This window comes from Hydractinia symbiolongicarpus, chromosome 6 (assembly GCF_029227915.1).
Source record: "Hydractinia symbiolongicarpus strain clone_291-10 chromosome 6, HSymV2.1, whole genome shotgun sequence".
Lineage (NCBI taxonomy): Eukaryota > Metazoa > Cnidaria > Hydrozoa > Anthoathecata > Hydractiniidae > Hydractinia > Hydractinia symbiolongicarpus.
This window is the reverse complement of record NC_079880.1, coordinates 19,050,586-19,065,315: the sequence shown is the minus strand read 5'-3', so window position 1 is coordinate 19,065,315 and position 14,730 is coordinate 19,050,586. Positions and strand designations below refer to the sequence as shown.

Below are 14,730 nucleotides of genomic sequence, written 5' to 3'. Positions count from 1 at the left end.
CACTTTTTTTGCTTGGGATTTGCAATTGCAATACTTTCACATTTTTTTCGCTTGTCTGTCTTGTTTTGTAGTGTTGTCTGTGTAAGTTGTGTGTTTTGTGTTGTCCACGGTGGCTGTCATACTTCGAGCTCTGCTAACTTTGGCAGTTTCCGGAATTTACTAGGGCATAATTTTTAATCAATAATGTATTTATCTCCTAGTAAACTGAAATATATGTTTATTTCATTCATTCATTCATTCATTCATTCATAATGTCATCACCCTCCTCCCTTCAAAAAACAAATTGCTTTCTACTAACCTGCACTGAATATTTTATTCAGATCAGATTGAAACGATAATAGAATTGTGCAGGGAATATTTAGATAAAGTGAAGCAAGAAATGAATGAACATGGATTTAACAATAATATTTTACAAAATATTTTCTGTTTTCAGAGCATATCAAAATTATAGCTGGTTTAAAATTTTACCATAATTTATCATTCATATTTTGCACCATGTTCTGTTGTCATAAAAATAATAATAAATAAACCCTATGTTCAAATTCTAAATCTCCATTATTTTTATATATCTAGATCTTTTATAATATATTACAACAACCACTTTGATTGACAGCTGTCACTTTATTGACAGGTTTACCATTCTCCGCTTGTTTTACTTCTTCCAAAATCTAAAAAAATGCAATTATATTTGTGTCCCAATAAAATAAAACGCAAGTATAGAGGCGTGTTAGCTTTTTTTGTACTAGAAGTTATAAAAAGAACCTAACATGCTTTGGGGAAGGTGATTGCAATGTTGGATCCATTCACGGTATGAGAACAAGATAATCGAAGCATTGCGGAAATATATCTTGCTAAATGCTAACATGCAAAGAAAGAAGAAGCCAGCTACAGACTCCTACCTGTTTTTCGTCAGGAAAAAAATGTCTTTCCAGCTTGGAGAAGACTAACTTGTCGTTAATGCTGACTTCAAAAGAAGCTAAAAAAGAGAACGTTAGAAATTTAATACAGAAACATTGAATAAAAAAAGGTTTTTTAAGTTTTGAAGGACGACGAGAGAAACATTTTCCATTATATTCACTTTTTCCGACAAAATTTTTGGCAAAAATTTATCTTTGTGTTCAACTGCTCTTGCAGAAAAATCGGTTAAATATACCATCAACACTAGCATCCTAAAAAGGTACAAAAAAATAACGAGTTAATTGGTGGTACCACTAATGACAATTGGTGAATCTGATTTTCTCCTAATACCGATTTTCTGCATGGATGTAGAATAACTTTTGTTTTTTTTAAGCGAAAAAAGTAAGCACGGCCTGATGTAACAAATATGGATCCAGTTTGTATCACCCCTACGTTGACGAAGCAATCCTCTTACGGCAACTTGTCATAGAACTAATAAAGTATTTTAAGCAATTACTTTTAGTTACTTACACTGACGAGTATGTCAACCTCACTTAGCTTAATTTAGAACATGCTTTCTATATACCAACAAATCGATTTAGACGAATGTAAAATCATAATGTAAGGTACAAGGAAAATTATTTCGTTTAAAATGACACTACGCGCCTTTTTTATAAGCAACACAAAATCTTGACTGAAGCTCAAATTTGCTAACGCTTCTATTATTTTGCAGAACTTTTTGCTAATTTTTTGCTTGTTGATTATCTATACTCAAACCCATGTGATAGAGTTCGCAGTTAATTATGTTGGTGCACCAATTGAAATCTAACTTCTGTTTTCAGCCTCACCTCCTGTCGCACTATTGCTGCTTCATCATCCGTGTTGTTATTTTTTTTCATTTTTAATTAGTAATTTAAGGCTGGCTGTTGCTTACAAGTTTCTTTGTTTTTTGAAAGATTTTTCTATGTTGCTTATGGAGGAAAGAATACGGAAGGAGAAACAACTTCATTTCTGTACGCTTTAAATGTATTGAAGAAGAATGCCAAAATAGAAAAAAAGGCCCTCTAAACGCGGTTTAGTAGAACGATTAAAATTTATACTCACTGCTTCTCCCTTGCTTGCCGGACACATTTGCCGATGGGACGGTCTTTGCAATCAATGTCGCTAACCGTTTGTATCGGCCGAAGTAACCTCAGCTACCACTGAAAAAAGAGAGATTAGTCATATATATGTTCTTATAAAAAACAGTTTAGCTTAATAAAGTTGAATATAGACTCAACTAATGTTTATTATACTTTGGTTATTCTTGTAAAATTCAAAACCTTTTCTTTACTACATAAGGTAGCTACGTTACGCGTAGAACTCCTTTTGTTGACGAGTGATGATTCAGGGGTGTATCACAATAATTGGAATGAGTGCCCCATCTGCGACCTGTGATAAATTCTTTAAAAAATCGATGACTATAAAAAAATTACTGAATGCTTAATTTTTTTGACTTTTTTTTACTTTTTTTACGACAATTAATAGTCAAACTTGCTTTATTTGCTTTATGAGGGACAAAGAGTGGCGCCTTTTTGTCATTTAGTTAAGCTTAGACTTGGAAAGCCTGTATATAAAAAGACTTCGACATCTTTATGATAACAATTTTGAATTTATGGAGTAGAACTTTTTAAAGCTAAAGCTCACGCGTGGGATGTACTGAAATTATATTTAATTAAATTTGTGAGATATGGCTAGCCCACGAAATCCTAAAGGATGTTTTTCGTTAAAATAAATAGTGTTGTGTATCAGTCGCACAAGAGTTGTAGGACAGTTGTCGTTACCACTTTATTGGAAACACATGTCGTACAACAAAATCACCAGAGATAGTGCATAACAAATGGAAAATTACTGACTTTAACAGAAACCGAAAAGGTATGGCGTAAAAAAAATTCCAAAACATACCAGTATTCTACGTATACTTGTGTTCTTTCAGTGTCAACCATCTTTCTGTACGAAAGTGTACTAAATTCGATTGTTTAGCTAGCTGTAAAACGTTACTTTGTTTTTAAACTTTTACCTTAAGTAATTTTGCACTCCATCGTAGATGTTGGATGCATAAGCCCAGAAAGAGCAAGAGAAAGTATAATCTCCATCTAAATAATTTTGAGATTGGATAATTGCTTCTGCGATGGAAGTTAAAAAGCAAGTGTGATGGAGAGACAACACGGTCAGCATGCTGGTGCAATTATTGTTAATTGCAAGATGGCCATTAATAGATGTGTTGCATGTTCATTTCCTGCTATTTTGGTTCTTCGTCAAACATTTGTGGTGTGATATCCCGCGCGGAAAGGGCAATTATTGATGTTATCGCTTATGTATTGGAATTTGATCCCAGAAGATGTATGGGAGACGTGTAGCCAAGCTTTTGGCCGACACAAATCAACGAAAATAATTGATTCCAAATCTTTCAAGAGTTTCCATTCCACGTGATTCAGGAAATTTATTGATTTTGTCAAAGTTCGCATGCACTAACAAAAAACTCGTGAGCTTTTCGCGATGTAGCGGAAAATGCACTCGAATGAAAATGAGGCTTTATAATACGACATTTAAAATTCTTTTCGTTATATTCAGGAACATTTTTTTCACAGTGGCGCCTTAAAAACTGTATTTTTGTTACGAGCCATAAGTCACGCACCACCGTGATTCAGCAAAATTAATTTTAGCATACGAGCTGTTAAAATAAAGCGATGTAGCTATTAACAAAAGGTCAATGGTATGTCGCCATGAATCAGCATATACATACAATCTTCGTTATAATTACAGCCACTTTAAAAACGTTTTATCTCCTACATTTCTCGGTAGACAAATGTAAGAAAGCGTTGAGAGGTCTAGGTAGGAGGTTGAAATATGTTAACTTTTTCTAAGTGATATTTAAAAGTAATGTTATACTTGAATGAATATATCTGTGTTACGCGGTGAGAATGAGATTCGGCCAGGTTTAACAACCGAAAATAACCTTATTTATTTTCTAATTTCAGTGACAAGGAAGAAGACCCAAAAACTTCGACTAGTAGTGTGTCATTTTACTAAGAAGTTTGCCTTGGTCACGAAAATGAATTCAAATTAAAGTATGTATCACATTGTGCAACAAATTTTAATGGCTGGTATCTAAACTAATCCTTTAAAAATCAACCCCTTCCCTGAATTTGCTTATTCTTTGGCGTTGCAGTTTCGGAGTCCAAATTTCTTTTCACAGACAAAAAGAATCATAGAAAAAACAACGAGAAGAAGAACTTAAGAATTAAATATCGCCAGAAACGCGATGAGCCTTGAAACAAATGTACCCAACCTTTCCTCAGGCTAAATTTTTGTTTTAAGCGGAATGTTTTGTCGTCCATTACTTTTATCACATAAAGTCGATGAATAGTTTTTCTCCTCTTTTTCTTCTCTATGTTTTATGTATAAATGTCCCTTCTGTTATTCGTCGACTCAATTTGCCATCCGTCCATCACGAAAGTTTTAACTACTATTTTATGTAACGTATTTCCTCTAATTAGCACCCTGTAAGTAGCGCCCCACTTTATTATTTAATTGAATTCTACTTTTTTCTTATCAGCAAAATCTTCTGCATTTAGTTCAAGATAAGAATATTTTTTTTCTTTTTCTCCGGATCTTTATGAAGGATTTTCTTTTATTCATCGTGATGCTTTTAAATTTAGCTGCAACTACAAGTCCAAGCTCTCTCTTCCTCTTTCCAGTTACATTTACTATCACTGAATTTAAATCGTCTGCTTGAAGGTATTTGCTTATCAGTTTTGAAAGTTCTATAGGTATGTGCCAAACAAGAAGTTCTTGTTTTTCTTCGCCATCGCTCTCTCTTTTTTTATAAACACCGATCGTGTGGTCGTCATACTCTTTAGCTTCTTCCCTTTTCTCAATTTTGCATTTAAGTTTTTATGCTATAGTTGGCACCCAAATATTCTTGTACACGTGATGGTCCTAATATTTGTTTGGAGTTTAACTTTAAATACAAAATCAAAGTTTTTAAGAGCCTCTCCAAGAAGAAAAATTGATGAATGGGTCCGTAAAGCATAGAAAAAATTGTTCAAAGAGCTAATTATTAAATTATTAATTGATTGACTTTTTTTTGAACAGATTTCTGATTAAGATGTGGAAGATGCGTGCGATGAGGATCATGATGGCGATTAGCGACGATGATCTTGATGTCTGATCTGGTCTAATTCATTCCATGGATTCGTATCTCAGAAATTAATACTGTATAAACGTAAAAAGAATTGTCTTTTCCGTGATAATTTGATACTTACACCCTAAACCTTCAAAAACCAAAAATCTCAAACTTTGAAATAAGCACCGCCCTCTAATTAGCGTCGCATCTAAAATCATGAAAATTTATTTAGCGCCGCGGCGCTAATGTGAGGTACTACGGTATACAGATAAACACATCTTACGAAGGCCTTTTCTTTGAAAGAAAATATGTATTGATTGATTGATTAATCGATTTTAAAAATACCGCACTTATATTGTAGGACCGACCATATTAACTTAAAGCGAAAGGAGGTACTCTGTCTTATATTTGTATTTCTTACAATCGGTAATATTTCTTTTTTTTTTTACAAAGAAATCATTAAAATTATAGTTTACAATAGATTTCACTACAATTTATCATACATACCATGCAAGATAGAAATATTTGAAAAAATTAAAAATAAAAAAAATAACATAATCCAAAGACAACGCCCTAATATCCATTAGAGATGGCTGGCTAAATCTAATTTTAGTTTAGATAAATACTTCAACGCTATGATATAATGCAGCGTTCCTTTTTGGTGTCGATCACTGTACTCATAGGCTCCCCATTGGCTGCTTTCTTTATTTCTTCTAAAATCTATAAGTAAAACAGCCCAGTACAGCTAGGTTAACTTAACAAAAACAACAGCAATGATGACAACGATAACGAGAAGGGTACGACAACAGCAACCACAACGACGACGTCAACGAAACAAAAACGACGTCAACGACACAACAACGACGACATCATCAACTTACCTTGTCCTGGTTGGGAAAAGCGTGCATTTCGATTTTTGAAAAAATCAACTGACCATTTACAGTAACTTCAAACGAAGCTAAATTAGAAGATAAATTATGATATTTATTTTTAAACGGAGTGGGTGTTCTTCAGCAACACACAAAAAATCAAAAAGTGAAAAAGACCAAAAGCCGCGTTTCATTATGGCCTTCTTAGCTACAACTTGCAATTTTTAGTTTGTCATATACGCGACTTTGTTTTGGCAGCCTCGGAGGTGGGTACAAGTTACCCACCTCCGAGGCTCCGAGCCAATCAGAAATCCGACGATTTTTAGTAGAATAGAATTTTAATGTTGGAAGGAGACGCAAAAACGCATTATGAAAAATTAGTTGTATTAGAGAGTGACTTGTACAAGAAAGAACCACCTAAAAAATCAGAAAGAGCATACCCGCCCCGTTCAAATATCATATGCACAAAAGCTTTAGAAGGAGGTAAATTCTGCTTGAGACATTTGACCTAGCTTTAATATACTAATTTTCGCTAATATTTTAAGTATTAGTAGTAAGTATTTTGCGTGTATTCATTTCACAAACCAAATTTTAAAAATAGTTTATGCATCCTAGTCGATGGATTTATCCACGAGCTTGCCCGTCCTTTATTTACTTTGTGTCTCGCTACTTTCGTTACCATTTTGTAAAACATAGATATGCCGTGAAATTTTAACACTAAAAACACCCGGAGGATAGATATAATGAGGATCTGAGTTTTATGATTCAAATTCTGTTTCCCATCACAAAACAAACAAGATGCAGGTGCTGCATAAACTATCTCGCTATTAAAAATGCACCACTATGAAACAATGCGACCAAATTTTACAATTTCTGCTAACAAAAATGACATTCATGGTTTAACGTCGCGTAATTGAAACGTTTATGGTCTTAAACGACATTTACTTGACAAAAAATTACCATTTTAATGTCGCCATCATGTTCAGCATACTTTTTTTGTTAACTGTGCTAAATTTTGTCAAAAATAAAGTGGTTTTAATTTTTGGACCAATTTTGGCCTAAAATGACATTAAGGTGACAAAAAATCGAAATTTTGATAACACCATCATGTTCAGCATACTTTATTTGTTAACTGTGCCAATATTTTTCGAAAATGAAGTGGTTTTATTTTTTGAACCAAACTTGGCCTAAAATGACATTTAGGTGACAAAAAATAAAAATTTTGATGTCACCATCATGTTCAGCATACTTTTTTTGTTGACAGTGCCAAATTTTGTCGAAAACAAATACAAATTTTGGCCTGAAACGTCATTTAGATGACTTCGAAGTGCTTAGAGAGTTTAGGTACGAAGTTTAAATCTCTGACGTTGCAATTGACCATTTAAAACATAGTGATTTGGTCAGTTAACAGTTGGGAACCAATACTATCCTCGCAGGCGAGATAGTAACAAACTCCTTAAACAAAGAATCCCCGAACTAATGTCAGAATTCTTTCCGAAAAAAAAAACTGAACAAAATGAACTCCAAGTGCAAAAATCGGACTACCTTAAAAAGTAAAATTATTTGAAAAAACATTTTAAGTGTGTCAGAATCCGTTCTTTTTTAATGAGTTTAACTTAATTCTTTGCGGTCTTGAAAAAATATCGACGCAATATTAGCATTCCTTTCCATTCCTGTCCTGTCCTGTCCATGTCCTCTCCTTTTTAATACATCAGAAAATTCCTCTCATATTTTTTTTTAAAAAACCCAATGTATGGAACCCGCAACGACACAAAAGGTTAGTGTACTATTATTATCGCAGACAGAACATAAAAAGGTTTTTTTTGTTTGTAGGGGCAAATACGTGTGGAAGAAAACCAAAAAAAAGAATGACGAAAGCTGTACTCGAGAAAGAAACAAAAATTTACGTCAGTTATCAGATTATATAACATCATACATTGTAATGTATTTTTCAATCCATTTTAAATTTGCGAGGCAAAAAACTATTTTACAGAATAATAGAATACAAAGTAACATGAAAACATATTCCGATAAATAAATACTTACTGCTCCTGCCTCTTCTCCCAGTCACTAGGACTGATGGGATAGCCTGTTTTATTTTGGCAGCCAGTTCCTTTTTTCGACTGTAGTAGCCTCATCCAGAACTATAATAAAAAATTGAAGATGATCTAAGTAGTGGTAGAGCCTATTAAAAGAGTGTTTTAAGATTTCCCAATGCAAATCAAAGGCTTGTGTTTCTGGTAAAAGCAAGCTGACCTGTAGTCCGTATATGCCAAGAAAGTTAATGTTTTTGACCATAAGTAAAAATAATAAATAAGATAATAAAATGAAAACATACCAGTATTCAATATGCACCGTTACCTTCGAATCTTTTGTTTCTTCCATAGTTTTTTTTGCCAAATTATTTTAAATGTATGTTTATGTATGTTATAAACTAAAAAAGAATGCAAAAATGAAAAAAAAAATTCCTCAACTGACCCCACTTTTGTATTTCATGTGCATACGCGGAGGTGCGGTTAACGTGCGCGTTTTCCCGACATTTCACAAGCGTTACCTTGATTATGCAGGTACACTGTAAAAGTTTGTCGTAAAATTTTTCTATTTTTATTTTCTCATTAGACTTCTACTCAGAAAGTTTATCTTCTTCTATAAAAGGGTTTTGTCAACAGGTAAAACCGTTAGCAGTTTAAAGGTTTATATGTAAGTGAGTAACGGGAAGTTTCATGTATGAAGGAATTCCATTCTCACGGCTGGCTTTTCCTCTTTTCTGACGGTAAATATGTTATAATATGTTATATTTCTCAACCATGCGACTCGTAAACTTGACTGTTGCTCAAACAAGTGAATGTTTAAATAACACCAAACTTTGACATGTTTTTTATGTCACAAGTTTTTCCAACTTTGTTGTACTGAATTTAAGATTGTGGTAAAGAAGTTAAATATTCTATAAGGTATTGAAGTTATATATAATATTTAGTGGCTATTTGAATGATGCTTCATAAATATTGCAAAGTATGACAGCAATTTTCTGCGAGAGTGTCCTGCAGTATTAAAACCATTGAACAGTGTGTATTTTGTGTGTATATTTTTAAAATTTGACATTTTATGGTTTTTCTCTGTCCATAGTTAAGACAAGATTGTGACAATGATATTTTTAAATTGCGCAACGACGTTATTCATGACTTGTTTTGAGTCATCATCCAGTCAGAGGTGTAGTCAACAACAACAACAAAAATCAATCAGGAAAGGGAACATACGCAATTTATTGTATTTTCGTCTTTCATCAACTTTTTTTAAAAAAAATTGAATGCATTTTAATTGGCAAAATCCTATAAAATCTGGCATTTTTATATTCCTTTAATTATCAACATTACAAAACTCTACAAATTCTGATTGTTAACATGCGTATAACAATTCCACAAGATGTTTTTGACCAAATACGGTTGACATCGTTCGATTTCATAATGTCAACATTTTTAATGTTTATATGGCCATCATTAGAACTCTTTTAAATGGTTTATCTGGATATCTAACGCGAATCTATCCGATGTTGGTCACCGACTCTTATTCAGAGATGGAGCTGTTGAAGAGCAATCACTTAAACAACGAAAAAAATTGAATTTCTTATAGTTCATCATGCACGCGCCTAAAAGTAAGAAGCTATGGCATAAGTACTCAAACCTTTCTTTAAAAACAAACAGCAGAAGATAAATATTTTTAAACTTGTAGCTACGTTGTGGTTTCTCTACACTTTCGTTTGAACCATAAGATATTTCAACAAATATTTTCATTGGTACTTGAAGTATTTCTCTCTTTGTGACGTGTCAAAACATGTTGTTGCAGCCCCCTTCTGAAACAACTCCGAAGCAATATAAAATTCTTATGGGTTGGTTAAAAAAGCAACGTCTGAGTTGGTTAATGGTGAGATATAACCTCGCTTCGAAGACATGAAAATCAATGAACGATACGAAAAAAAAGCAGTAAGAAGAAACATTGTATGCTCGCGAAAAATAAGAACGCCTTTCGCGAAAATTAGCTTTGGAAAGAGATTGCTGTAAAATCCACTATTTGCCAACTTTCGTCAGTTGTTTTAAATTAGAGTTTTTGTAATTAGAGGACCTATGTATTATTTCAAAAGGCTCTCAACTTGTATGTATCACTGCGGTTTTGTTAATGAAAACCTTTAAAGAACTCTTTTTTAATATCAATTATTCGTGAAAATTTATTTTTCGAGCGAAATGCACGCAGTGCTTATTTCCACAAAACTTAGTCTTACCTCGGTAAGGTAGAATGTTGAGTATAAAGCAAGAACAATATTAGAAGATTCTAGACACTTTAAAAATAAGTAGAGCTTATAAGTTTATGCTTTGCCCATTTTTTTATTAGAGAGTAGGGTAATAGTTTGCGTCCGCAGTAGGCGGGATGTTAGGGGACAAGGGTCAGTAATTTTTAATCTGTTATTCCTCAATGTTAAAAAAAGCTTCGGAAGTATAAATGGCGCAAAATAATCATATATCGTGAGCAGAGTAATTATCAAGCAAGTCACCAGCAAGCTTCGTGCCAAATAAAACTATTTCCTCATAGAATATTAGCTTTATATCGACGTCAACACATGGTGGTGCAAACATGATTTTTTATAGCTGCCAACCAATGACCTACCGTTTTTCTTGATGTTTACTTTGTGTAACATTCCTTAACTTTGAACTTGATGACATCATTATATACACAAACACTTCAAGACACCTTGGATGTTTCTAGCAGCTGAAAGTAGTAGGTTGTGCAATCGAAAGTTAAGTTGAAACTTTTACGTGGCTGCTTCACCAGTTTGTTGGAATTATAAATTATTATTCAAGCTTAAAAGTTTATCAATATATAGCAGATGGCTTAAGAAGACACACACGGTTCGAGAGAGTAATTTATAAATGTTTGTCAATAAAAATTTGTAGGTTTTTTTACGTGTTGTAAAGAATAACGAGATACTTCGTTTGCATGGTAGTTATATGAAATTAATGCGATAACAGAAAACATTCGTTCCTTTTTTTAATACCTGTACTTTGTTTAAAATGGTAGCCGATCGTCACTTTGTGCTATGCGGGAAATAGGTGCAACGGCGATAATAATAATCTGGTGGACCCGTGTATTCATCCGTTTCTGTCTGTCCTAAAGGTTGCGCGCAAGTTTATTTAGGACTTCGAGAGTGTAGTTTAATAATTTAACTCAATTGGGGAACCCGTGAAGTTTTTAAACGATTTTAACGACTTGTTTTGTTAATACTATCAACAGGACAAGTACCTAGTGCTTCGTGGGAATTTATACCATATTGGAAGAGCCTTCTTTTCAAGTTAAAATAGTTCTAAAGTATCTTCTTGTAGAATAGTTCAATTTTTTTTGCTAAAAAAGCGTGATTCCATTTTCTTGCTTTTTGCTCTAGTTTTTCCTAGTGGAAAAAGAGCCTAAATGCCTGTATCACTGTACGTTTTAAAGGTGTTTTTGTGTGGCATTCTGGTAACTTTAATAAAAGACTTTTGGATAAATTTTATTCCAACTTTTGTTACTCTAAAGTTGGCTAATGTGAGTAGGTGAACTGTCAAAATTACTCAAGCCGAACGGATTTCTTTCCTACCCTTATGTATGAACTAATAGATATTTTTCTAGGAGTATTTGACAATTCTTTTCCAGGTACAAACTCTTACGACAGTTCTATTCATCTTTCAGCATTGCACAGAATCCTCTGTTGATATATCATATTTTCTGAACTGCATTGCCAAGTAACTTTGATTGTAAATAACGCTTTAGTAATAAACTGATGATTTATTGATTTATAAGTGATGAAATGATAATTTATTTTTATGAATATAGATAAAAGGAAATGGCATTCCTTCAAATCATAACAGTTATGGTCACACTTACTTTAGCGGCACATCACAAAGTCCCGGGGAGAAGTTCGATGGTGTCCGCCAATCATGATGATGCCGTTGCTGTTATAAATATAAAAGATGACGTCAATATAAAAATGAAAAAAATAGATCTTGGCGATTTAACAAAAGAGTTGAATCCCAATTACTTGCCTCGGCCATGGGATAAGAAGATGTTTGTCAAATTAAAACGAATTGCGTTGAAGGCACAGCAGCGTCTGAGAAGCGACACTGGAAACAACGACGATAACTCTATACTTATTTTCAACTCTTTACCGACCGCCTGTAATGCTGACGGTACAAAGTCGTACGACATAACAATATGTAACGTCCACGGAATATGTCAAGTATTTACATTTCGTACAAAAGTGCGTGAATGTATGCCGTCATGATATTTGTAAACTTTAAGTGTAAACATTCACATGATTTTCATCTGTTTGTTTTCGTTTTAGCTTATTTTTTTCCCAAGACCACGCAAATATGAATTTAGTACATCTCTCTGTATATAAATGGTAAAGGGTAGGCAGGGCAAGCATTTTACCTCTTTTATCTCACACATAAATTTGTTGCTCACACCAGCGAGACATGACAATCACTATTTTAATATAAACATATAAAACATTAATACAAAGCAAATTTTAAAAGGAAATATTTTGGAATGCTGTGTTTACTTAACCGTCGGGCGCTTATAATTTTTTTTCTAAATTTTTAGGGGCGGTCATTAAAAAATATATACACTATATTTAAATTCTAGTACCTTCCCGGGCGATTATTTGATGTCATAAAGTGAATTTGTTTTTTCTAATAACCGCCCGCTCACCGGCTTTGTTTCAAACTTAATATTGTACCTTCAATAATCGCCTGGGCGCTTTCAGGGGGCACTTATAAAATTGAGAGTCAAAACGAGTTATTTTCGAAAGCGCGTGCTAGCGCGTACTAACTTCCAAACGTTGTGAAATGCGCCTAGAACGTTTACATATAAAGTAAGTGCTTAGGATTTAAATGACTGGACAGACAAAAAAATTTGAAATTTAAAAATTTGCATATAAACTTCGTCACTATTCCCCTTGTCATTAAACCTGCATTATAAAAAAGGTAGACTGTAAATTAGCTTCAATTATAACTTATATTTAACAGCAAAGCAAATAAAAAATAATAATAATAACATCCGATAAAACTAAATAATGTATTTTCGGCAACCGGTTTCATTGTAAATATATTTTATCGTCTCTAAAAATAGCTCGAACGCCTTGAATGCTGACGTCATCATTTGATTCATGTTCAACGTATTTGCTTTCGCTTTTAATAACAAACCCATCTCCACTATGATGGGGATAAACAAGTAGAAGATTACCCAGCCAATTCTGCAGAACGTCTAACGCTCCATCTTGATAAGCGTTTGGACGCGTTGTTACGGAACACAACAAGAACGTAGCACATCTGCGGAGAAGAGTATAGAAAATTTAAATACATTTTTTTGAGGAATGCTACAAAACATATTATATCCTATTTTTCGCTTCAACACCAGGTTCGTAACAGAGTGCTATCCCCTGATAATTTTGAAAAATAAAAAAGATTTACCCACAATTAAATTTTATAAACGTAAACACAGTTCATTCTGCAACATTTTCTAGCCCTACGGAAAACCATGTATAGTGTGGACCCTATATCATTGCCATCTCGAAACGATTATTCTTTCAATCATCCTGGTCAAAAATCTAACAAATCATCTCTTTAAAATATAACACGCTAAATAGCGACAGACAGAGCTCCCCCATAGACAACCACAACTTAAATAATTGTGCGGAAAATGAAACGTTTAAAAATTCGAAGAGAAAATAATCTAAGAGTGGAGAGCAATCTCATTAAAAATCTAGCCACAAATCTTAATGTGGTAAGAAAGAGAAAAACAAAGAAGCAATCCCTACCCTTCCTTTCTTAGATGTGTGATGGTATCATACGTATGTGCGCACAGCTTAGCTGCCATTTTAATATTGACCGTGGCTGACTCCCTGTAAAACGCATCCAAATTGTCAACCAAAATAAGTCCGTACTTTTTATTTTTCAGATGGCACGTGGATATAAATTTCAAGTATTCTTTAGCCGTCGCTGGATACACAATCTCGATCAGCTTTAGAGTCTGGAAATTAGGTTGGTTACGTTCATCAACAAACCTTGGTAGTTCCTTTAACTTCCGCCGAGTGATAAACAAAACATTTATGTTGTTTTCAGCCGCGTAAAAAGCGCATTCGAATAGCAAAGATGTTTTTCCACACCTCGCTGGTCCAGCCAGCAGATGGTTGGAGTTGTTGTGGTCGGGAAATAACGCGTTGCTGATACTGCGTTCACCTTCCAGCAAGTCGAGCAATAACATGTTTCGAAGGGCGCCATACTGTATGCTATCCATTTTTGCTACCTAAACAAAAAAATTCACAGTTTTCCCATCTTTATAAATGTAATCGACGCTTCTCTGCATTACATACTGTATCTGTTTCTGAGTCTTTTAAAACTGCTGTATATTCAACTCTAAACTCTAGTTAATACTGTCCCAGTTTTTATAATAATAATAATACAATAAATGTGGTGAAGAAACAGGAATATTCTGCCTACAAAATAATAAAGGTTTAGGAATAGATTTGTCGTGACTTACAAAACAAATTTGTCACACCATGATGGGTTCACAGAAAGATGTCACAGGATGTATGTAGCTTCAATGCGTGTGACCATGCTTGTCGTGTGGTATTTCTAAAATATTATAACTGCAGTTTTATTATGCGGGTTTGATAGCCAAAAAAAATTGCATAACTAGAAGTGTAAAACGAAGTAAATAAAAAATATATAAATTAAAAAGCAAGGAAAAATCCATGAAGGCTTGAAATAT

At 33.7% G+C, this 14,730-nt stretch overlaps 1 protein-coding gene and 2 long non-coding RNA genes across 3 annotated transcripts; all 3 read right to left on the bottom strand.

Moving 5' to 3' along the window:
• Positions 1–355: 355 nt before the first annotated feature.
• Positions 356–2,963, bottom strand: LOC130647877 (uncharacterized). Its single transcript, XR_008982894.1, has 4 exons — positions 2,842–2,963; positions 2,002–2,099; positions 900–976; positions 356–668 (listed from the first exon to the last, which is right to left on the bottom strand). It is a non-coding gene; the product is annotated as an uncharacterized LOC130647877 (long non-coding RNA).
• A 2,495-nt stretch (positions 2,964–5,458) lies between these two features.
• Positions 5,459–8,813, bottom strand: LOC130647876 (uncharacterized). The gene is made up of 4 exons (XR_008982893.1): positions 8,273–8,813; positions 7,981–8,078; positions 5,947–6,023; positions 5,459–5,785 (listed from the first exon to the last, which is right to left on the bottom strand). It is a non-coding gene; the product is annotated as an uncharacterized LOC130647876 (long non-coding RNA).
• A 4,143-nt stretch (positions 8,814–12,956) lies between these two features.
• LOC130647356 (uncharacterized) lies at positions 12,957–14,647 on the bottom strand. The gene is made up of 3 exons (XM_057453181.1): positions 14,500–14,647; positions 13,778–14,265; positions 12,957–13,289 (listed from the first exon to the last, which is right to left on the bottom strand). The coding sequence occupies exons 2-3, from the start codon at positions 14,254–14,256 to the stop codon at positions 13,055–13,057; spliced, it is 714 nt and encodes a 237-aa protein (XP_057309164.1). The 5' UTR covers positions 14,257–14,265; positions 14,500–14,647; the 3' UTR covers positions 12,957–13,054.
• Between the last annotated feature and the right edge of the window lie 83 nt (positions 14,648–14,730).

Excerpts from the sequence above, each read along its gene's own strand:
- LOC130647356 (XM_057453181.1), bottom strand. The coding sequence starts at position 14,256 with ATGGATAGCATACAGTATGGCGCCCTTCGAAACATGTTATTGCTCGAC. Across the intron at positions 13,290-13,777 it reads ACACATCTAAGAAAGGAAGG|ATGTGCTACGTTCTTGTTGT; the intron begins GTAGGGATTGCT and ends TCTTCTCCGCAG.